Below are 24,040 nucleotides of genomic sequence, written 5' to 3'. Positions count from 1 at the left end.
GAGCCGGAAGCGCAGTCCCGCGGAGCGGAGCCGGGCCCGCCATGAGCCGGCCGCCCGCGCTGCAGGCGCTGACCTGCGGGCCCTGGGAGATGCGGGAGCGCCTCGGCACCGGCGGTTTCGGCAACGTCATCCGCTGGCACAACAAGGTAGGAGGCGGCCGGGCCCGCGGCGCCCCGGCTCGGGACCCGCGCTCAGCCCAACCCTTGCTGTGTCCACAGGAAACCGGCGAGCAGGTAGCCATCAAGCAGTGCCGGCAGGAGCTGAGCCCGCGCAACCGCGACCGCTGGGCTCTGGAAATACAGATCATGAAGAGGTGAGGCGGGGCGGCGGTGCGGCCGGGCCAGGCGGAGGGGTCGCTGCGCGGTGTCGCGTCAGTGCCCCGCGACGCTTGGCGGAGACGGCCCTGGAGCGCGGATCTGACGGGTGCGCTCAGGGAAATGGTGCGAGAGGCGTTCGGCCGCCGGCCGCCAAGGGATTCCCTTCCGGGAGGCGCCCGGTCCCCTGCGGCGGCAAGTGCCTGGAAGTTCACGCGTAAGAAAACCTCACGTTGTGCTGCGTGAGACTCTTGGGTCTCACACTGCCGTCTTCGGCTCGTCTGCCGTGCCCTCGGCGCTACGACAAGCTGCTATTTAGCCGCTGCTTTGCCTGACTTAACGTCTGTGCTGAGGCAGTCCCTTGGGGTGTTGGATTAACATTTTCGGGTGCTGCGATCTGAATGCAGTTTGAGTCTTTTCTGGACGGTGGTAACAGACTCCCTTGCACTCCTTTGCAAGGCTTGTTGCCGTACCTTCTAGACAGATCTATGATGCATACATGTTGAAGAAACACACTGTCTTGCATGTGAAATGCCAGGAGTTGGAATGAGTCTAGATCCGTGAAAGATGCAAACCTTTAGAATTCACTAATTCAGTTTCTAAACGGATTTATGACCATGTAGGACTTTGAGTGATGACAGTGAGCATGGGAGCATGCTGTATAGCAGTTGAAGAATATCACATGTACTTGCCTAATTTTTGTTCCACAGACTGAACCATCCCAATGTGGTGGCTGCCCGTGATGTCCCTGAAGGGATGCAGAAGCTCGCACCAAATGACTTGCCATTGTTGGCCATGGAGTACTGCCAAGGCGGAGACCTCCGCAAGGTGAAGTTCCTGGGGTGGTAATCAAGGAATGGATCGGCTTCTAATCTGATCCTAGGTTTTCCACTGAAGTTTTCCCTTAAAACCCTTGCTTTCACATCATGATGCTTCCTAATTCTACTTGTGGCATCAACCAGTGTTGGTGGCTTGGTCCTTGATATTATGTTCAGCTTTTGAAGACTTAAGTGCTTTGTGAAACGCTTTGTATTTTTTTGGTTGCAAGTGACACCATGAGAAGCTTGCATATAAAGAATGAGGGCAAGCGTAAGGGATGTGCAACAGTATGTGGGTATGGCCAAGACCATTGTAGGGTAGGTGCATCTGTAGGTGGTACCCTTCCTGAAAGTGATTGAATCCTGTCTGTCATAGGAAGAAATAACACATAAGAGTTCTAATCCTAAGGTTTTTCTGACCTTTGCTATAATCCATAGCTAAAACACAGACCTTAGGCCTCAGATTGGAGTTAATACTGTCAGGCACAGGGGAAATGGCAAAGATAGATTGGAACAAATAGAAGGATGAGAATGACAGTGACTTCTTTCGTCTGCTCATTTATCCTCCGTGCAATTAAATCAAGGCGCAGAGTCGTAATTGCTGCTACCACTGGTCACAGTCCTTCTCGAGAATTTAATTGCTGTTGCTGAAACTTCTTGCATCCCTGAGAATTTGTGGGGCTGTGGGCCTCACTCAGGATAGAGGAGGGAAAGACTTACCTTCTTTGTTGCTTACTTGCAGTACCTGAACCAGCTGGAGAATTGCTGTGGCTTGCGGGAAGAAGCTATTCTTATCTTATTATCTGACATCGGTAAGTGGTAGCAGTACCTTCAGTTGTCTGAGCTATGGAAACCCTTTTAGTCCTGAATCCACTCTCCAAATATACAGTAGTGACCTTAGGGACTCCATGTCGGACTGACTTTTTATGATCTTGATCACCTTCCAAAAGTGTTGGGAGTCTGGGGAGGTCCTTGCCTACTGGAAGCTAGCCAGCATTACTACATTTTACAGGGAGGATGTGAGGGAACACCCAGGAGAGAACTCAGCTTGTATCCAAAGTTCTATCATGCTGGATGCTGACGTTACCCCTTACACTCAGTGTTTCATTGTACTTTTGGTTGTACAAGGTTTGATATGAAAGCCGTGCTTATTACTAGATAGAACAGAATCCTTACTGAGTTTGTGCTAGGTACTCTTAATTATGCTCTTACAACTGGCTTTTTCGGTGTCTCAGCTTCTGCTCTCAGATACCTTCATGAGAACAGGATCATCCACAGAGACTTGAAACCAGAGAACATTGTGCTGCAGCAAGGAGAGCAGAGGGTAAGCAGGAAGTAGTTGTCTCTACTTGCACGACAAGTAAGCATGTGTGTGCTTCATGCAGTCCCTCTGCAAGAGCATTCAGTCCAGGATAATGCCTGTCTCAGGTCACTGAATACTATTCGGATGAATAGTATTCTGTGTAAAGCTGAGACATTGTATTAGACATCTGCTAACACCTCTGACATTTTGACTTTCAACTATTAAGGAAAGAACCAGACTGTACTGATTGACCGACGATGGGAAGGAGCTAGACACATAACTGCTAAGTGTGCTACAACACCTTCAAATTCATTATGGTTTTAGGAATCTACAGTAGTGTCCTAGTTTAGGGCAAATTTGGGGAAAACCTCCGGAAGGAGCCCCCAGAAAACAAAACCCCCGCGACTCCTCCCCCCACCACTGGGTTCAGGAAGAATTTCCTCAGAGGAAAAGTGGAAAAAACCTGTTTATTTAACAAACAAAACACTCCCCAACACAAGAAAAGAAAATGAACAGCCCCAGATGACAAAAAAACTCTTTCACCCCTCTGAGAGGATGACAAACTCAGAAGATCTCTCCTGTGAGTGGTTGGCCAGTTATCGGTCTCCGGTGCTGGAGATGACTGCTGCAAATCACAAATTGCAGACTCTCAGTGTTCCTTGGTGTTTCCCAGGTCCCGATCCAGAACTGGTTCAGATGGTATTCAGAAAGGGAAAGAAAGAAAGAAAGAACAAAACAAAACAAAAAAAAAACAGTCCAGGGAAAGAAATTGGACTACGTAACTAAACTAGCTAATAAGCAAAAGCAAGCAAAGCCAAAGCCAGCAAGCCAAGCAAGCAAAAGCAAAAGCCAGCAAGAGCCAGCAAACCTAGCCTCCCCTAAGCACAGACGATGGGGGAGGGGAGACAGCTGATAAGCAGACAAAACAAACCTTCACTTAAACAGAACATGCGATTGGGGATACAAGCACCGTAACATCACCCCAGGACAAATAGCCTCCCATTTCTGCCTCTATCTCTTCACTGACACTTTTCCTGCATAGCTTTGAACACCTGACCCTTTTTATTCTGTTGTATGATGTGCTTTTAACAGGACTTCAGTCTAGCATTCTTGTTCTCTGTTATGTTTCAGTTAATACACAAAATCATTGACCTTGGTTATGCTAAGGAGTTGGATCAGGGTAGCCTATGCACATCCTTTGTTGGGACTCTGCAGTACTTGGTAAGGAAGGAATTCAGCTAGAAGAGCAGCTACTGCTTTCTAGTGGGATAGATTAACTGTTATCAAACTTTGGGCTGGGATTAAGTACTTGAGTGATATGGGGTGTGTTTGTGGTGCTGAAGCTAGCAAATGTGACTGCTTTTTTGCTGACACTGGGTTTTCTGCTATCTACTTCTGTTATAAATAAGCAGGAATGCCAGTAACCTGTGCTGCTCCCTCCAAGAGGGTCTTAAAGCGCATTGAGAGGCACCGTTCAGTAATATCTTTAATCATTGGTACAAATGTTAATGAGATGCTAAGGGATAGAGAAAGTGAAGAGCTGGGTGGCTTTGTCTCATGTGTGTAAACTGTATCAGGCTCCAGAGCTGCTGGAACAGCAGAAGTATACGGTGACAGTGGATTACTGGAGCTTTGGCACACTTGCCTTTGAGTGCATTACCGGCTTCCGACCATTCCTACCCAACTGGCAGCCAGTGCAATGGTGAGTGAGCTGTGGCTGGGTGATGAGTGGGCATGTTTACAGGAGGTAGAAGTGTGGTCCCTTGATTCTGAGGATAATATCCCTATGCTCCTTGCCCTTATGGAAACTGACCTCCTTCATAGGAGTTTGACGCACTTGAGCAAGTTCAGCATTCGTGTTACTTTCCCTATGGGATAAGGGCTGACTCCTGCAGGGCAGATAACAGAAACCAAAGTGGCATCAGTATTATATCTGTCAGGAGTAGCTTTAAGAGCCTACTAACATGCAGGCTGGAAAAGGCAGGCAATTATTTCACCATTGCACTTGCTTACATTAGGCATACAAAAGTGCGTCAGAAGAGCGAGCTGGATATTGTTGTTTCAGAAGATTTATCCGGAGAAGTCAAGTTTTCTAGCAGTTTGCCCTGCCCGAACAATCTAAACAGGTGAGTACTAGAAATTGCTGTGCTGAGATAAACTGATTCTTCTGCAAAAGGACCAAGTTTATATTATATGCCTTACTGTGTTAATCTGTGAATAAATTGAGTGCATAACACAGGCAGTACTACTGTCACTTGTCAGACTCATGTAGTCTTGGTTTCTGCCTTCTAAATACTCATTTTTGATGAGGAGAGGTGGACTGTTGGAGGGAGAAGGGAGTTTTGTCAGTCCTCCCACATGGAACAGGCCATATGGTTACTGGAAATGCACTTTTACCTCTTCTGATCTCCTTCTGGTTTTTATTGCTCAGTGTTTTGTCCGGGAGGCTGGAGAAATGGCTGCAACTCATGTTAATGTGGCACCCACGTCAGAGAGGTACAGATCCTATATATGGACCCAATGGGTGTTTCAAAGCTTTGGATGACATTTTGAACTTGAAGGTAAGCAGTAGGTCTGTATGACCCTGAAAAGTTTTCTAGAGAGTAGTTGCCTGTAGCCTATGAGAGGAGAGGCTTGAATCATAAACTAAGGAGGAAGAGTGAGGCAGAAACTCGTAGAGCTGTCTCCTGACAGTGACAGGCGCTTTCCTCTTGCTTCTTTGAGGACAAATACTCCCTGAGCTTCTTGGGAGTAGTGAATAGCTTCTGTGCATGCTTAGTTCCATATTCTGATAGAAGATTCTACAGCTGAAGCTATTTAATTGCCATGTGGCTTCTCTCCCACCTGATGAAGGACAAGAGCTCTGCCATAATGTTAGGAAGTAGCTGTGAAGTGACTTCTTGAGTCTGCCAAGTGCTTTGAACAGTTTGTTGGTGGTCATTGTCTCAGTCCTTCAATCACTGCTCAGCATGACCAATGTATCTTCAGCCTTTCTCATGCCATGCTACTCTTCTTGTAGTTGCTTCATGTTTTGAACATGGTTACGGGAACTGTGCACACCTACCCTGTGACAGAGGAAGAGACTCTGCAGAGTGTGAAGGCCAGGATTCAGTCAGATACAGGAATTCCAGAACAGGACCAGGAACTACTGCAGGAAGCAGGACTTGCATTGTTTTCTCAGAAGTTGGTCACTAAACATATAGGTGATAGCAAGGTGAGTCTGCATACTCCCTTTCTTGCTTTTGAGTGAATCAGAATACACTGCTCTCATTTTGGGACCATGGCACTCCCTGCTGTTGTGGCGTGCTTTTATCATGGTATCCTCACAGACCTAACAGGCATTGGAGTGTAGGCACCCTATTGCCTTTGGTGTTGTGTGTTTAGCTGAGGAGGACTATTCTGTTTAGGGTATTACCAGAGTTTGCTTTTCCTGAGAAACCTAGTCGGGTCTTTTGTCTTCTGCAGGTGAATGATACTGCAGCTGCAGACACAGACCTCCTCTTCCTCTTTGATAACAAGAAGGTTTCCTATGAGGCTCAGGTGGCCTTGCGTCCTCATCCAGAAAGTGTTGACTGCATCCGTAAGGACTTCCCTCTGGCATGAATGTGAAGGGGAGGGGTCTGTTGAGAGGAGTGTCCATGTTCTGTGGTCTGTGTCATGTACAGGGAGTAGAGGGAGCTTTTGCATATAGGGACTGAAGAAGCAGTAAAATGGACTGTCATTTATTCAATTTATCAGAATAACTGAAAAAAGGAAGTGTTTGATTTTGATATACTGGGGGAACTGCACAGGGATTATCCAGCTCTAGGCTTTGTAAGCAGTAGCATGCCCCTCAAAGGAGCAGTGCTTTGGTCAGTTTTGTGGTAACACAACTTTCGTGCTTCATGGTGATATGTACATTTCCCTTTCCCCTGCCTCCTCTGTTTTCAGTTCAGGATCCAAAGAAGAATCTTCACTTTTTCCAGTTGCGGAAAGTGTGGGGTCAGATCTGGCACACAATCCGGATGCTGAAAGAGGACTGTAACCGGCTTCAGCAGGGGCAGCGAGCAGCCATGTACGGTGGCAGTTTCTCTAGAACACTTAACTCTGTCTTTGTGCTCTGATGAAAGGGAAGACAGAAATGGAACCCTGTTGGAATGGGGAAGCCCATGATTGGTGCTGTTAGCAATTAATGAAAAGCTGAGAGTTAGCCGTTTGGCACAACTGCGTTTGTCCTCACTGCTAGCTCAAGTATCTACTTTGGATGTTAGTGGAAGCCTGGTGAATTTTTAGTTTTGGACTCTAATAGGACCTTTTTGTCCATGCAGGATGAATCTGTTGCGTTACAATAGTACCCTCTCGAAGATGAAGAATTCTATGGCCTCCCTTTCTCAGCAGCTGAAAGCAAAACTGGACTTCTTTAAAACAAGCATCCAAATTGATCTGGAAAAGTATAAAGAGCAGATTGAATTTGGAATTGGTGAGTATAGCATCTGGCAAACAGGTCTTTTCATGCCTTTATCCTCACAAAAACATCTACCTCTTTCTCTGTGAACCTGAGAAAACCAGTCACTCTTCTTTGATTCCTGTAGCTTCTGAGAAGTTGCTGTTTGCCTGGAAAGAGATGGAGCAAGCTGTGGAACTTTGTGGGCGGGTATGTTTCTAAATCTAACTGCTTATCATAAAGAAAAAGAAGCTTGTTTTTATTATCTCTCTCCTCCCCCTTTTTCTTCATTGTCCCTGCCTTAAATACAAACTCCTTGTGTCTGGACCAGTTCCAGATTTCACATTGCTTTGGTTCACGTGGCACCATTTTTGTCCATTACTAGTACTACATGAAGCTCACTCTGTTGTAAGGCCTAGGGGAAAAAGGGAAATCTTGGGGAAACCCCGAAAATTTCCTGGAAGTTGTTTTAGTCAAGAGCACCAACCTAATTTTACCTTGAATTGAAATGACTCACATTCTCATTTGTCTTTGGCCAAGGCTGCTCTTTGCATCTTGCTGGTGTGTTTAGAAATATGAATAAGAAAGGAAGAACCAATGTGAGTGGTAGTGTCTCTACATATGAGACTATTCTGTTGCTTATGTTCTGCCGTGCTTTCAGGAGGATGATGTGGACCAGTTAGTGAAGAGGATGATGGCCCTGCAGACAGACATTGTGGACCTGCAGAGAAGCCCACTAGGTCGTAAACAAGGAGGAACGCTGGAGGATTTGTGAGTTGAACTACCTTGAGCTTCAGATGCAGGAGTGTTTCTAGCTAAGCTTACTCACTACAGGACAATGAAAGGGCTGTTTCTTCCACCCCAAATTATGGGGGACTGGGAGGACTTTAACACTAAAGATGGTTTTTGACTCATCTCTCATTAGTCTGAAATGGCAGACAGGTGTACAAAAGATTTGAGTTCTCAAACTATTTGTTCTCAATTTTGAGTCTTTGGAAATCCTTTTTTTTTTTCCCTGCTTTTTTCTTCTAGAGAAGAACAAGCCAGAGAGTTGTACCGAAGACTGAGAGAGAAGCCAAGAGGTAAAAGACACTTTAGCTCAAGGTCAGCTTGTTTGTGCGGATAGTAAGTTTGGAGATGTAGTACTGATGACTAAGAAGACTGTCTGCCTTCTAGGCCCTGCCCAGACACTAGCAGCACATGGATTCTCCTGGACTTGCCTTTCTTTCGAGAGGGGAGTCAGGGAGTCAGTTTCACACTAGGCCAGCCTTCCTTTCTTGGTGCTTTGTAAGCTGTTCTCAAAACTCCTCTAGAGCTCTTCTCTTCTGTTGCCACAAGTATATGCTGCTGCTTCTGTGTAGGAAGGATGGAAGGACATGGCTGTTCCTTTGATACAGCCCCAACTCTCCTTTTCAAAAAGTTCTTTAAATTTTGAAGAAGGTGGCTAGAATTCAGTGTAATTCATTCCACCCAAACTCACATATCCTGAACTTTGGATCAGTTTCAGGATTGAAACCATTAAGAAACTCCTTACTCTGTCCTATAAGCCTACCTTTCTGTGCAATACTGACTCTCATTCCAGATCAGAGGACAAGTGGTGACAGCCAGGAAATAGTACGACTGCTCCTGCAGGCAATCCAGACCTTTGAAAAAAAAGTTCGAGTCATTTATGCTCAGCTCAGGTGAGCTTTGTAGATTTTATTCAGAGTTGAGAGAAGACATTTCCCAGCAAGAGGAGATTTAAAACTCAATGCATATAGCTAAGGAGATGTTGCCCTGCGTGTTACAGGAAATAAGTAACTTCAGAAATGTTCTCTTACTGCAGTGGCCCATGTATGATCTGATTAGTTTTTTCTTTTTTAATAGCAAAACCGTAGTTTGCAAACAGAAGGCTTTGGAATTGTTCCCCAAAGTGGAGAAAGTGATGAATCTGATGAGTGAAGATGAGGAAACAGTTGTTAGGCTTCAGGAGAAACGACAGAAAGAACTGTGGAACTTGCTGAAAATTGCTTGTGTAAGTAAAATAAGAACTCCACTTTAACCCAAGAATATGGTGTGTAGAACAGGTTACTGAAATAATAGTAAATTGAGTATGTCCTATGGTTCTTTTCTTTAGTTTGAATTAGTATTAAAGCCAAGTTCCAGGTTGTCTCATATTCCTGGCTGCTGAAAACTAGTGGAAATATTGCACTCTGAATATTCTGTGTTTTCTTCAGAGTAAAGTACGTGGTCCTGTTACTGGCAGTCCAGAGAGCATGAACATATCACGTCTTGGTGGCTCGGGTCAGCTGCCGCTGCAGGTCCCTTCTGGAACATATAATTTATCAGAATCTGTAAGAAGAAGGTGAGGCAAAGTCTGGAGTTCTTCAGCTGTTCATGCCAGCACTACAAAGCTGGGCTTCCTGCTTTGTGAAATAATGGCACACAGGGTTTCTCGTATTTCACACTTTGTGTTCAGCTTACATCATCAGCAGTTTTGGTTTACTTAGTAGTTAGATTTCCTGCAGCTTGCAGAACTTCCTTATGAAAAATGAGGAATGATGTATAGCTTCACTTCCCCTTGCCTCAGTAATAAAGATGGTTTTTTGGTTTTCTTCCTTAAATCTGAGATGGGTGGGCTTACTTGGAAGTACACTGCCAGCAAGAACTGTTGAAGCACTGTCATGTAAGGTCATAGTAGTCAAGCTGTATCATTTGAGGAGACTGTTGTAACCAAGCATGTGTAGTTCTGAGTTGCTTAAAGAAACTGAGTCACCACCTGGAATGAGAGACATTGGTTTGTTTATTTGCATGTTGTCCCATCCTTAAGTTTATAGGCTATTCTGAGCTTTTTCTCTAGCAACAGTGGTTCCACCTAATAAGAACCCAATCCCATCTTGGGATATATTTCCTTTCCCCTGTCCAATAAATCAAGGGTTGGCACCAACTTTTCAAGTTGCAGTATGAATTTTAAGTCTATGACCTGACCAACACTGGTGTTTTGCAGAGTATCTACCAGAAATACTTCTTAATGATAGAGGCAGGATCTCTTTAAATTGCCATAGAAATTAATAGTGTAATAATTGTCTCCTTCAGTGAGGAGCTACTGCTGGAATCTCGGAAACTTTGTAACCAGCTAGAAAACGTGATGCATGACACAATGAAGGATCAAGAGCAGAGTTTCTTGGTAATGTATTCATTCTTCTGTAAGTTGACTGGAGAAGGGCATGGCTTCAAAGTTCTGCTCGTGCAACTTTGCCACCACTAATACAGCTAATTGAAATCTCCAGTTTACTCTTGGACAAGGGGAGAGTAGAGTGCAAGATAGGAAACACCTATTCCCTCACAAGCTGCTGACTGACATACTCTGCTTGTCGGGACTGGGAGCCGTGTACTGGGAACTTGTTGCACTGAACAGTAAAAGAGGGGCAAAGCACTTAGCTGTTGTAGAAAATAATGTTGAAAACTCCATGCAAATTTGGGGCGATTGGGTGGCAGTACAGTGGTGGGCAGGGATGTTAAATGATGCAGAATTTTAAAGAGAGTGAAATACTGAAGAGTGTAAGTAGGGTAAGTCTTGACAGCAGTCACACAGCTCATCATGAAATGACTGACCAGCTTGGTCACAGTAAATTTTTTAAAACTCTTAGCATGCTTCCCCTTTATTCTAGAGAAAGCTCAACTGTAAGCTAGTGTTGAACTTCATTTATTCTCTAGGCTCTAGACTGGAGCTGGCTGCAGCTTCAGGTAGAAGAAACAAACAGTCCAGAACAAACCCAGATGTAAAATCACTTTGGTTGCCTCTGAAGCCATGCTACTTTGGGAAGCCAACTGTGAAAAGCTGCTGCCTCTCAGAAGGGAACATCAACTGCCTTCTACTGTCACCAACTGCTTATGTGATACATACAACCTAGCTTTTAGTATCCACTTCTCAGACACTTTTTCACAAAGATGCTGCTTGGAAAATGTTAGTTGTGCCTTAAGACAGCAGATACTCTATCCTGATATATCTTCCCTTAGGCCTCACCTGTGGCTATTTTGCTGCATTTTAGGCTTTCTCATGAACAATGGACAAGAACATGTACCCAGTCAGTGGTAGATGTTACCTTTCTACTGAACTGTGAACTTAATTTCTTAACTTTGCTGATTTGCACTTTTTTTCTTTAAGTGTAATGGTTGTACTTACCTAATACTTGTTTCCTCTATGGGAACGAAATTATCTAAAACGTGTAAACTTTTGGTTTGCTCTTTTTGATGCCCTCAATAACATAATGGAAAAAGCTGCTTTCACTGTGCAGGTCTCTAAAACATGAGAGGTGTAAGAATGTTATCCTAGAAACCACAGGAGAAGAAAATCTTCAGTGTACAGGTATTCTGTAACAGAACATCTGCAGATTATCTATCAACCGTGCTTAAAGTTGCACAAAAAGACCAAGAAACCCAGCTGGATGGAACACACACCAACCTTATGTTCTGACTGTGACCAATTTATTTCATTCTGATGTAACCCCAAACTTCCACTACAGCACCTCCTTTTATAAAAGCCTGTGAAGTATAGGACATGCAAAATGTAATACAATAATGGGGAGAGGTCAGATTTTCTTCTGTTTTTGTGGGGGTTTTTTGTTTGTTTGTTTTTTGGGGGTTTTTTGTGGGTTTGTTTGTTTTGGGGTTTTTTTGGAACAGATTTAAAATACAGGAAACTGAAATGTGGCACAAACATCACAACTTCCATGCATGCCTTCAAGTGTCTTCCTTTGTTGTGCTGGCACACTCTGGACTTCAGCATTGGGTTAAAGTCATTCTTGGGAAGAGTAGAAAGTTCACACTTCTTCACATTTCAGAGTAGTATTAAGGCTGAAATGCACCGGGTACACTTTTCCTTCATCTTTCAGAGCACCACCAGTTGTTTTACTTAAAGCTGTGTTAAGCTTCCAGCTCAAATCCCAGCCCAATTTTGTGACCTCCAGCACTGAAATTCTTGCCGTCAATCAAGCCTGAGAGGGTCAGCTTTACACCTACAAAAGCAAGTCATGAGAATCATCATACACCGAGCTCCCTGTAGAGTGGTCTCCCCCCCTCAGGTACTTGACCTCACTAATGTGGCCTAGTTGCCACAGGAACTTGCATACATAGACATCCTTTAGTTCTCTTAATCTTAATAAAGACTTCTAGCTCCTTTGTTCATCTGTTCTGTTCTTAAGATGACAGTGGATTAAACCACACTGTAGTACTTAATACTATTTGACGCTACCAGTGAGAATTACGTACCAGGTCGGAGGGTCTGAGCGTAACCAATTCCAATGAGGCTGGCATTGTTCACTTTAGCCTACAAGAAAATAAAAAAATCACAGTATTTATAAACTGTGTTTTAAGTATTCATACAGAAGTGTCCCAGTGCCCTGAGAAGGTGGCTTTATGCATTTATGCTCTTCAGCTACTTGTAGACCAGTCTCTTATTAGAAACATATTCCAATCTTTTTCCTTTCTAGGGAGGTTCCAGCTTAAGCAAAATGCCATGCTGTTCATCACTGCCTCCTCTAGTATGTCTTTGTATCTGTTAAAGAGCTACTTATTACAATCCCTCAGAGCCTGTCTTGTTCATATCACTCAGGAATGATTTTTTCTTCCAATGAGCTAGAAACACATGAATATGCAATCCCTGTTTTGCATTAGTGTTTTCAGCTCTTCACAATAGTATTGATCATCTTTAATTTTGGTTCATTGATCCAGGAATTAATTGTTGTTTTGAAACATAAATGCTTGCTGTATCAGTTCTTAGTATTAAAACATACACATCAGCTGACTTTCAAGGGTTAACTTACTGTCAGGAGAATTCTGGCTGTAAGTTCAGCTGAACTTCCACCATTTTAACTATAATATGACTTCACATTATGGATTTAAGAATTAAAAGGACACTGTGTCCTTTTGTTACCTCTTAAAATACACTTTGCACCACACTAGCACACTATTCCAAGCACACTAGTAAGACTATTTCACTATGGACAAAATTCTTATTTTCTCCCATAATTTCACAAATATGATGTGTGAGGCCCCAATTCAACTTTGAACCACAATAGAAGCCACAGTTTGCAATGCACCGTACTTCCACAGTAACCAGTTAAAGTAACTGCTTCTTAACACAAATTTTCAGTATTTAGGGGAGCTTGAAACACTCATTTCTCTAATAAAATTCTTACCACAATGGAAGTCTTCTCATCCATTTGGTATTTTGCAGCAATACCAAAACGTGTGTTGTTACTGCCGGCAGTCCATGCAAGATTGACTGATGTCTCAATGTTATCATTAACCTTCTGATAAATAGACCCACCAAACTCAGTGCCATCATTCCTGTTTGTAATAGATGCAAGTGTGTCAAGCCTTGCCTTGTTTAGTAACTATTTAGATTAACCCTTCCCCATAATCATTTGATCATTATCTCCCAGAATGAACCAAGAGATCCAATACATCCCTGAACACAGGCTCACTACTTTTCTAGGTGGAGCTGGCAGACTCCTGCTCCTATTTTTTTTTTACACAAAACATGTTTTGCTTGCAGAATTGAGCAAGACTTTCCAACAGCCAGAGACCTATAGTGTGCAGTTCTGACAAAACAAAAACACAACAACCCACCCAGATAACCTGGCGGTCTGTCTCAAGTAAGCCAGTGTACAGTAACACATAAAGGAGACTTCAGTTACTGGAATGAGAAGACTGAAAACAATGCTGTTGCATTACAATTGTTTAAATACACCATCCTAAAAGCATCTCAGGCCATCTGAATGCCAAGACTAGAGCTATGCAGTGATGACAGCTGGAAACAAACACAATGCTACACATGACTTTCTCCTTCAACTTGGGCATCTCTGAGGGAGAAACTTTCTGTTTGATGTGAGAAGGTAGAGTTTAATTGAAGGCAGTTTTGTCTCATGCCATAAGAGAAGTTAAAGCTCAGAGCTTTTAATTACAAATTACCATAAAGTGCCTTTACATCACCATATTAGATGTACAAGCCCCAAAATTACTCTGAAACGAGGTATCAAGACAGCCAATTGCTGGCAAATTGCCCCTATTCCAGTTGCACTGGAAATAAAAATACAGGATATAAATTAATTTTAAACAAGTCAGTACACCCTTCCCTTCACCCACCTTTGACCTAAGGCCATTGCTGCTAACTATTCCTAAAGTTCGGCTCTCTGAGAATGTTTGTCTAGGCTCAGATAATACTTACACATTAGTGTGCAGCTGAAAGTCTCCTGCCTTATATCCCAAAGCAAAATTATTTTGTGTAGTCTTATACTTGGCTGTATCAAAAGCCATCTGGTAGCCAGCAAGCCAGCCTTCAAAGCCCAACACTGCCCAGCCATAAAGGGTTGGTCCAGACAGATCAATGTCTACATTGCAGCCTACATGTATATAATCTCTTTTGTAGGAGGTCTTCAACTTTCCACTCTTCTTCCTGCAGAGACAAAAACACAGTTTTATCCACACTAGTATACAAGTATGTGATGCGAGTAGTTTTATTCCAATATGTACGTCCCTTAAGGCCAGTTAATGAAACTACTGTAATCTCTACGCAGAACTCAACTGCTGCCAAAGAGGGCACTGGATAAGGATAATGGTGTTATGTATATTCACACGGCACCACTTTTCTCCCTACCACCTCAAACTCCCTACAATCCTCAAGAAGCAAGAAAGACAAAATCATTTCTCCCTAATGCTTTAAAAACCCATCTGGTTTCAAATTTTTCTTCTCAGCAAGTGTAATGCATCATGGCAACATCAGTTTCTTTCAGGAGCATCCATAAACCTGCAGCAACAGCAGTCTTTAAATTAATTTTTCTGTTTGGTTCTCTCCAGTGTTGCTTCCTTGTGCTGTGCTTGCTTTCCCTTCTTCACTGGTGGGTACCAGTCTCCTCTACCGAAAACATGTTTCTTCATCCTCCAGACATCATCCACTTAGTCTGCCTTTTTCTGTCTCTCTTGTGATACCTCTTCCTCTCTCCAATGCGTGTCTCTGTTGATTTTGCTACCAATTGAAACTCAACTATGACAAAACTTTACCGCCTCTTTAATTCTCTCCCCAACCTCCTTTCTCTTTCACTCAAGACACAGCAGAACACTTGTGCTGCCTGTCGCTCACACCTAGGCCTGGGGTCTCATTTTTGACTTAGCTTCTAATTCCTCATATCCAAGCAGTATTTCAAACTCAAGATTCTTCTGACAGGCTCTCTCCAACAATAAAGTAATGTCAATCGTTACTTGCAGAGCAGTCTCAATCTCTTTTTGCATTATTCAAACATAAACACCCCTCCTTTGCTCTACTACTTACCAAATTTAAGTACATGAGAATTGAGAAAGACAGCTAAGTGCTGTTCCACTGCCCATTCTACCTCCTCACTCAACTGTGCACAGACATCTGGCCAAACGCATAAAAAAAAAAAATTGTTTTACTGAGTTGACAGCCTTAGGATTGTCAACACCATGGAGACCTAGTTGTTTAAGGGGACAGCTGAGAGATCTAGTACTTGCTGCAAAACAATAAATTTGCCACTGGCCAAAAAGCTGAAGAATGCTTTCAAGCAGAGCTTGTCCTTCTGATTTAAGTATTATCCACTGCCTGCAAAACCTTCTCCAATAAATGCTGAGCTTTTACACAATGAGCAGAGTAAGAAGATTTAGAAGTTATGGGAAATTCCAGAATTCCTTAGATAAAGGTAATAGAAAATGCTTACCCTGTGTTTGGTACAAATGTAGTGTCAATAGCCAGCTTCAACCCTGCAACCAACTGCAAAGAAAAATAGACAGTTGCTCAAAAATCAGTTGAAACATAATTTGCTATATTCCACTACTAGAACACTACTTCATCTCTAAAGAGAAAAAAAGATACAACCACAATGTCTCTCTCATTATTTACAACAAAATCTGAAGATGGTGCATGATGAAGGATTAAAATAGGACTTTTTCTTCCCACAATGAAGTCCTTTAACAGCACAGACTTTGTAGGTATGTTTTTACATATGGGAAGATGAAACATCTAGTGCTGACAACAAGAAAATTATTCACAGAATAATGACAGAAAGAACACTACTCACTTCATGTTTACTTATTCTTTATAGTTCAAACAGTCCATACAGTAGCTCAAAAATCTCTCTCAAAATCTACAGATATTCTGTTAAGAGACAGTACTTCTTCACAGGCCAAAGCACATACCTATCTCATTTTCCCTCACCTCTGTTGTTACCTAGACAGCATTTTCCATTTTAAAGCACAGGTAAAAGTACAAACATGAATGCCCACACATGGCAGACGGCACCACAGAATTTTTACTATCTTTGGCATCATTATTTTATACTCGAGGCATTAAGTGAAAGACATAAACCTATTAACGTCAAAAAGAACTGTGTTTTGAGAGCAGCCCTTTGTGCAAGCAGTGCCAAGCAGCACTCATCTTTCTCTTCAACCTTACAAAATATATTCAATCTCAAGGCAGCCAAACTTGAGTGCTTATACATTAAAGCATTTAAAATTACAAGACCTGTGTTTGGTTTCCCTGCCTGACTGCAGCAGTGACAGTTCTACGTAGTTAGGCTCATTCAACCAGCTAGGTAATTCCCCACACCTGCAACTGCAGTACCTGTACCCCTAATCATTACTAGCAGCACATGGCTCTGGAAATGCCAGCACCCCCACTCCCAGCCTGCATGTTCTGCAAATACATATAATTTTTTTTAATACTCCAGATACTTTCGTGCAATTTTAATTCTCCAATGTTTTCTGTTCAACTCAATACCATCTCATACCATTTGCAGAAACATTTCCAAAGTATCTATTTGATCTTACCTGATTCTCAACAGAAATTTCTGTTCCCAGTGTGTTATCTGTGTTCCACTTCTGGATGAATGTCAGTCCCTGGTCTTTGACCTTATATTTGGTCTCTAGACTGCCTGAAGCCTTGCCTGTGTCCGTGTTGGAAGAACCGACTGTGGTGAATTCCTGTCAAGAGCACAATATCACAGAATCACTAAACAGTCTGAGTTGGAAGGGACCCAGAAGGATCATCAAGTCCAATTCTTATGTGAATGGCCCATATAGAAATCAAACCCGCAACCCTGACATTATTAGCACCATGCTCTAATCAAGTGAGCTAATCACAGCGTCATGAGTTTCACCACACTTTGTATTTAATTAAATTCAATTTTTCCACTTGTCAAGTGCCAGCACTCATACCCTCAGGCCTTTTGGAAGAACCCTCAAAATCATCCTCCTCCTCTTCCTTACCCCCCACATAAAATTATTTCTTTTGCATCACAACATGCTACTCCTTCTGGCATCTCTGTTCTGAATATTTCTTTTATTGAGGTGTACTGATAGAGCTTTGGAACTTGCCTAAGTTGCCAAAAGCCATATTACACAAAGACCCAATACCTTCATTTACTTTTCACTGTGGGAGTTTGCTTATTTGCTCCCCCATCTTAACTTTACCACACTTTTTCCCAAGCTTATCCATCAAAAAATCCTTTTTCTGACTTTCATTACCAAAGTGCCAGTTATTTGAACATACCACAATTTGCTCTGCACCCTCACATGACTCCATACCCAGATATAAAAAGATACTTGCTTGGGATACAAAGCTCTATATATGTTCCTGGATTTTTTTTCATAATCGCCTCTAGTTCTCTTTACCATCTTACTAGTACTGTCCCAATTGTGAATGAAAAAGCACCTGTTGGAGTCCTGGAAATCTGCACCCCCTTAATAAAAGCAATACTACAAGTTACACTGTTAGATGAATAGCAAAAAGAAAAAAGGAGTTTTTCCTCACATTTCTCCAAACATCTTGTGCTTTTCTTCATTGTAATAATTTCCCCCCGCCATGTCTCAGCAGTGAAAACATTTTCTGGAGAACCAGTGCTTCTCATACCGACTACTGCACCCTAACATTGTGGTTCCCTGTAGCATTTATGCCATTGTCATTTATATTCTTCATATACTCTGGTAATGATATTAGTACTTTCCCTTACAACTTCTTTTTCATTACCTCAGCCAGTAACTCCAGAAACTAAGTCACTCTTCATATGGCACCTTCAAATTGTACACCTTTTCTCCTTTACAGTATCAGAAAGTAACCTGACCCCATCACCTTGACATGTCTCTGGTCCTTCACTGAGTAGTGTAATGGAAGCAACAGCTTTAAATTTTGTATAACATGGATTTTTTAATATGCTATTCGGTCAGTCCTCCACAAATGAGAGCTTCCCGTTACTTAGTGGACTTGAAGTCTCAGTGTACATCTCTCCTGGAACAGCTCAAGAGATAGCCTACTCAGTGTTTCATGCACAGCTGAGTTATTAAGCAGTGGACAGGCATATTGCCACAGTAGTAAGCTCAAGGTGTGTGAGGAGCAAGGTTTTAAGAAGCATCTGAGAACTGCTCTCATTTATTATCCTCATCTCTCAAACATTTCCCTTGAAGGAAGATAAATAATCTGTCACTACATTTACAAGTTTTGTCTCTCTTAAAGTTTAAATATTGAAAGATACAGTGCTTAAGTGACAGCGGGATCCATTCCCAACATACCCAAGCTTTGGAACCCTGACTTTCCACATCCTTCTGATTCCAGGATTGTATTCCTGGATGTACTTTATTTTCACAATTCTGGACTTTGCAGAGCACACAAGGATACAAAGACTGCCTTTAAATGGTTGCGAAGTGCTAGGAAGCCAGGTCACATTCCTTACACGCAGCTTGGGGCAGTGAGGGATGCTGCTGGGGCAGGAGGGGGACACTTCAGCTAATGCACTACTGCAACAGCACAGCAGTTAAAACACATCTAGCCAGCTAACAAAAACATGTGACAGAAGTCAGGATGTGTTAAGACTACTATAGGACATAATTGCTATGCAGCGTTCTTACATGACTTCCACAAATTCACTGTAAAGACATCTCAAACCTGCATCAGAATTCAGATGTAACTTTCTTCTAATCTTGGAACAGGTAACTGATTAAAAAAGTTTGGTTTTTTTCTCAGATCAAGCAAAGGACAGACCTTAAAACTTGTCTCAAAGCCAAAGGAAATAAAAAACCCTGCACTGTCATATAGATCAAAAGCCAAAGCATTCTGTCAGGCGTCAAGAACTCAATCTGGTTCTGGAAGCAGATTGCCACAGAGACAGAAGTCTGCTGCCATCAGTCTTTATCTGTGAAAACTGGAACATCTCTCCATAATTTCTTGACCTTTTTGTGGCTGAAGAATCAAACTCATTCTGGCTCCACGTCACACGCCAGACTGCATCAGCAGTTAAGCGTAGTTTCTCATTGTCCTTCTAGTTTATGGTGGCTGGCATCTACAGGAATGCCATGCATTTAGCAGGCAAAACCACTTGCAATCCATGAAGCAGTTTTAATCAATAGACACGATCATTATGGTTCTCTAAGTCTACAGGTATCACCGTTGTTTTCCAAGTCCATGGGAAAACACCCAAATGTTTGTGTCATAACAATCAGAGGTACTATGAGTATCTTTGCATGAATTAGATCTCATGCTTTGTTCCTAACTTCATCTCCATCCCCAAAATTCTATTTTGTTGCATCAGAATCCTCATCAGAAACACTAACAAGCTCAAAACCTGAAGCAACAGACAACTGTACCAATACCATATCTATCTTGTTTTCCCACTCGCTGTTTTTACAGTGTTCTCGGTGTGAACTGTTGGACAAAGATTGCAAATGGCTTTACGCACATGGATCATACGGCAGATCTAGAGCTATGGACACACTGTACAATGCGAATAGCAACACAACTAAAAACAATTCAACAGTTTACTAATTAGTTAGTATGCAGCACAGAAAGCCTTGTCAGACAAAGCAATAAAGAGCCAACATGTCAAAACAGTCACTATTCTTACCAACTGGAAAAACATCCAAAGAATATTGCATGGAAAAGAAAAAGCCCATTTTAGAAATTAATACAGTTGTTCATGTTCCATCACAATCAGAAGACAGCATAACTCATTAGCGTATTATTTGAGAATCAAAACTTCCAGCCAGGAAAACTGCCTATCAAGAGATGTCAATAAGCAGAGGGAGCCACAGTAGGGACACCACACAGTTCCTCGTGCCCACACATTCCTGGTACACAATGCAAGTTATCATCTAAAGCTCAATTGAGACAGAATACAGTAATACAAAAGTAAAGACACCAGTTGCACGACAGGAATGCAAGAAAAGGCGGGAGCTCAGGAAAATACGATCACAAAGGCTTAAAAGCACCACGTCTTACCAATCAGAACAGCATTGAGCAGTAAGACGTGCAGAATTCAGAGTCAGCGTAAGAAAAATATTATCTAGTAAATAATATATGCCTGTGGTTAAAGATCAAAATTATTACACCTAGATTCCTGGTTTTGCCACCCCTCCTGTGAAATGGCGAGGAAGCTCTACTTCTCCATCATTAAAATGGGGATCACAGAATATTCTTGTTACTTGGAATGTTAAACCTTACTTAAGCTCTCAAATTCTACATATAGGGTGCTGCAGAAGGACTATTCTCAGTTTTAATTACATCTTGAGTTTTAAGCACAGCAGAAATGAGTGAAAACCAAGTTAAGTTAAACTCTGGTGCTTATTTGTCCCTTGACCTTTTGGATAAAAGTCTCTCTGGACTAAAAGTCCTATGAAAACTAGTAATAGCAGGGAACTCAACTGCATTTGTTAAGTAGAAATGAGAGCTTCGTAAGGTGAAGAAACTCATGTTTCAGATGCGTCAGTGGAACAGGGAGGAAAGTAACAACAAGGCATGTAAAAATTCTTGTATGCCACAGGAAAAGAAGTACTGCTACATCAGCTACATACTACTGCAGAAATATCTCAGTCAGCTATGAGTTTTAAAATGCGAAATTAAAGAGAGAAGCAACACCTGCTAGCAAGTTAATACTTGTTACCAGTTCAGGAATTTGTCCTTCCGTTGCTATGCTGCTGATGTTGAAAGCCCCCAATACTTACCACCCCAGTGGAAGACTTGGTCTTCACCTCTAACTTGACCATTCCAAATCCTGAAAATAAAAGAGCACACAGTGCCTGTCTCACTGAAAGAGACAAACAAGGCTTATTTTCAACATAGCCAAAGTATGCCAAGTAGGGTACACTGGCCTGAAACAGTCTATTTTCATGTTTAAACAGTAGTTGATCATACTGAGGGTTACAAGGATTATGAGAAGAATGATTGAAGGAATTTTGACAACTTAAAGTAAGTAGCCTTGTCATTTACAGTCATAACAGACACCAATCATCAAGTAACTCCACCTTCTGTAAGCTACCTCCAGTCTAGGACTCATCGATATAGTTAACCATCTCTTCTGATTTTATTTCTGATTGCAGGGTGGGAAATTTTTCTTTTCCTCTACTCCGAAAAACGTATGTTTCAACTTACTTCAATGAGCACCATATACAGAAGTGCTATTCCTTTCTTCCTTTACTGTCTGCTCTGAAACTAGGGAAATATCTGGCCCTTGCACTAGGTAAAAAAGCTTGAAGTAACTGACACTGAAGCAGGGAACTTGAATTGATTTTCAGCAAAGCCTGAACTCCAGGGTGGGAGAGACCAGACCACAGCGCATGTAAGTTTTATGTAGCATATGGATTTAGGATACAAATGAAATCTTTATTGCACACAGAATCAGATAGAAAAAAATCAACACTTTCTAGTAGTTTCCAGAAAAGGGACAAATGCAAATACTGTGAAAATATTTGCACTCCAGCTTTAACAATAGGCTATTTTGAGTAACATAAAGATCAATCTGCCTCAGGAATCTGTTTATTGCCACATATGGTCTCCTACAGCAATCTACATCAGTATCCCTGATGTAATAACTCTAAATAGAAAAATCAGAAGGTTAAAAAGACTGTTATGGAGTGCATATCAAGGTCAAACTTGTAACTTTCTCCTCAAACTCTTTGCCACTGCAGTACTTTCATAACACATGTGTCCAAAGTTCAGAATCAGAAGGGGCTAGATGCTCCAGGGCTCTGCTGATTTTCTCCTATAAGGTATTAGGGAGTCTCTGATGTACTCATGTTCTTACTGGCATTTTCAAGATACCTAAGAAAAAAATATGAAAGGTGATCAAACCATCCTCATCTTACTTACCATATCCCTTGTTGAAAACATCCCTGGCAGACTTTCCCAAGTCACTGTATGACGGTGGGACAGCCATTGGATCTGAAATGTACGGGAAGCTGTAAGAATCTTAGCTGTAACAGCATAAAATCCAAACTATATCCAAAGCATTAATAAATATCTATGATTAATAGTCTCCAAGTACGTCACCAATACGGAACTGTCAGATCTACGAAGAACGTTCATCAAAGTCATCCTTGCTTTGTCAGAAATAAGCTTGGATTCAAAGAGTTTATGAAAGCCAATCCATTATTTAGAATCACCAAACCCCAGCTGTTACATTCAACTACATATGCTGGTCTCACACTCTTACACTGCAGAAGGAACTCAGGGGAGCCTTACTGCTGTTCTGATAACGAGGAAACATTGCTTTTTTGATGAGACCCATTCTGAAAGGGACCTCAAGTGGTAAATGAGATCAATAGTTAACAATTCCAAAGGAAAGAAGCTGTCACTTCCACCTGCACTCATGACTTCATAGAAAGCTTTTTCAGGGATGTATTTCTGCACTGCTCACACCGAGCAGCAAAAACTAAATTTGCTCATAGGGGTACATTTCCTAATACTGTTGCAACTATGTCGGAGGACAAAGCTCAAAGGGATGGACACGTAATATCACAGCGTAGATGATACGTTTTGTTAGTTACCAAAATTTAGGGATTTTGCGTCAGACAGTCTGCAGGAAAGAAGTAGACAAACTCTTTCCCAGTGGAAAACATCTTCTGTTTTCTAAACTAAGTTTGCATAAATGTAAAGGCACGCCTGCTCCCAAAGAGAAGAGCTATCAAAGATGTTCCTTTCATTTAAGAGCAATTCTTTGCCATACCTGCTGCTGATACATTTGTTCATACTCTTCTCTACAACACCCAACACCAGAAATCTCTGATCTCCCATTTATTTATACCAAACTGAAAGACTAATCTTAAAAGCAATGATATGAACAAAACATATGGAAGTACTTGAGTTATCACTTGTCTTCCACCATTTTAGTTGCTTACTGGTGTACTTAATTTCTCTGTCGTGAATGCAACACTACTGTCGTGCTTGCAGACAGCCAGCCCTTCCTAAAATCAAGCACCTGGGCAATTTTACATAGCATAGTATATAAACGCTCTTTGTGCAGTGACTTGATAACTAAACCGCAGTATGTATCTATCAGTACACAGGCTCGGTGGTCCTTGCGGATTCCTTCCAATTCAGGATATTCTACGGTTCTATACATACCTGTGGGTTTAGAGGATCTGTACCTCACGGAAACATTACAGAACGCTGCATTATCATGATCCGCACCTTTGACGGCGGAGACGGAGGGGCGGCGGCTTTGCGGCCCCGGGAGCGCGAGCGCCGCACCCGCCCCGGCACCGCCCGCGTTACGCAACGGGTAACGGAGCGGGCGCGCTCCGGCGCCTCTTCCTCTCCCTGGCAAAATGCCGGCGCCGTGGGAACACTCGGTCGGAGCCGCCCCACAAGTTCGTGCCTCCCAACCGAGAAACCGGAGGCGGTTAGCAAGACCTCCGGTCGCCCGGTCTCAGAGACAGAGCCGGCCCGCGTCCTGGGGCTGCCCTTTCGGCAGCCAGTCGCCCTGAGGACGAGGATTTGCCGCCGGAGCGAGCGGCCGGCGTCCCCTCGGGCCTCTAGCCCAGCCGCGCAGCGACAAGGTGACTCGGGGACGCCCGCCTCGCCCTCGCTGAGGCCCAGAGGACAGCACTGAGCTCCAGCCGGACAGCGGCGCGGGACCCGACCCCACCCGGCCCGCCGCGGCCCCGGCCCCCTCCGCGGCCCCAGCGTTACCTGCCGCCCGCGCTGCTCCCGGGTACGGCTCTCGGCGGCCCCCTGTCCGCATGCGCGGCGCCACCGCTGCGCACGCGCCTCGGCTCCGGCCCCGCCCACCTGGGCTGGCTGCCGCCGCGCGGCCCCGCTCCGCCCCGCGCGCGGTCAAGGCGTGGCGGCGTCGCGGGAGCGCGCCCCGGCGCGCGCCCCGGCCTCCTGCCGGCGCCACGAAAGGCAGCGCTGCAGCCGGAGCCG

At 43.1% G+C, this 24,040-nt stretch overlaps 2 protein-coding genes across 3 annotated transcripts; one reads left to right on the top strand and one right to left on the bottom strand.

The window, feature by feature from the left end:
• Window positions 1-4: 4 nt before the first annotated feature.
• IKBKB (inhibitor of nuclear factor kappa B kinase subunit beta) lies at window positions 5-11,559 on the top strand. Its single transcript, XM_033081209.1, has 21 exons — window positions 5-146; window positions 219-313; window positions 1,025-1,142; window positions 1,875-1,944; window positions 2,368-2,456; window positions 3,567-3,656; window positions 4,013-4,137; window positions 4,454-4,561; window positions 4,867-4,996; window positions 5,455-5,649; window positions 5,901-6,015; window positions 6,366-6,489; window positions 6,743-6,894; window positions 7,007-7,068; window positions 7,520-7,629; window positions 7,891-7,940; window positions 8,441-8,540; window positions 8,725-8,872; window positions 9,075-9,202; window positions 9,934-10,024; window positions 10,555-11,559. The coding sequence occupies exons 1-21, from the start codon at window positions 42-44 to the stop codon at window positions 10,621-10,623; spliced, it is 2,274 nt and encodes a 757-aa protein (XP_032937100.1). The 5' UTR covers window positions 5-41; the 3' UTR covers window positions 10,624-11,559.
• VDAC3 (voltage dependent anion channel 3) lies at window positions 11,304-23,889 on the bottom strand. Of its 2 annotated transcripts, XM_033081211.1 has the most exons (10): window positions 23,807-23,889; window positions 21,986-22,057; window positions 20,842-20,891; window positions 19,746-19,748; window positions 16,681-16,833; window positions 15,573-15,625; window positions 14,069-14,296; window positions 13,038-13,188; window positions 12,109-12,166; window positions 11,304-11,855 (listed from the first exon to the last, which is right to left on the bottom strand). In XM_033081211.1, exons 1-10 carry the CDS (start codon window positions 23,856-23,858, stop codon window positions 11,764-11,766), a joined length of 912 nt encoding a protein of 303 aa, XP_032937102.1. In that variant the 5' UTR covers window positions 23,859-23,889; the 3' UTR covers window positions 11,304-11,763. The 2 variants fall into 2 exon arrangements, with proteins under 2 accessions (XP_032937102.1, XP_032937103.1); XM_033081212.1 differs by lacking the exon at window positions 19,746-19,748.
• Window positions 23,890-24,040: the final 151 nt, after the last annotated feature.

Source organism: Catharus ustulatus, chromosome 27 (genome assembly GCF_009819885.2).
Source record: "Catharus ustulatus isolate bCatUst1 chromosome 27, bCatUst1.pri.v2, whole genome shotgun sequence".
Lineage (NCBI taxonomy): Eukaryota > Metazoa > Chordata > Aves > Passeriformes > Turdidae > Catharus > Catharus ustulatus.
The sequence above is the reverse complement of the archived record's forward strand: the minus strand, read 5'-3'. Positions and strand labels throughout refer to the sequence as shown.

Bases quoted from the DNA above. Each gene is read 5' to 3' on its own strand.
- VDAC3 (XM_033081211.1), bottom strand. From the start codon at position 23,858: ATGCGGACAGGGGGCCGCCGAGAGCCGTACCCGGGAGCAGCGCGGGCG. The intron at 15,626-16,680 runs GTAAGATCAAAT...TTTTCTTTGCAG, and splicing joins AAATTTCTGTTGAGAATCAG to TTGGTTGCAGGGTTGAAGCT. The intron at 11,856-12,108 runs GTACGTAATTCT...TTGCTTTTGTAG, and splicing joins CGCTCAGACCCTCCGACCTG to GTGTAAAGCTGACCCTCTCA.
- IKBKB (XM_033081209.1), top strand. From the start codon at position 42: ATGAGCCGGCCGCCCGCGCTGCAGGCGCTGACCTGCGGGCCCTGGGAG. The intron at 8,541-8,724 runs GTGAGCTTTGTA...CTTTTTTAATAG, and splicing joins GTCATTTATGCTCAGCTCAG to CAAAACCGTAGTTTGCAAAC. The intron at 8,873-9,074 runs GTAAGTAAAATA...TGTTTTCTTCAG, and splicing joins ACTTGCTGAAAATTGCTTGT to AGTAAAGTACGTGGTCCTGT.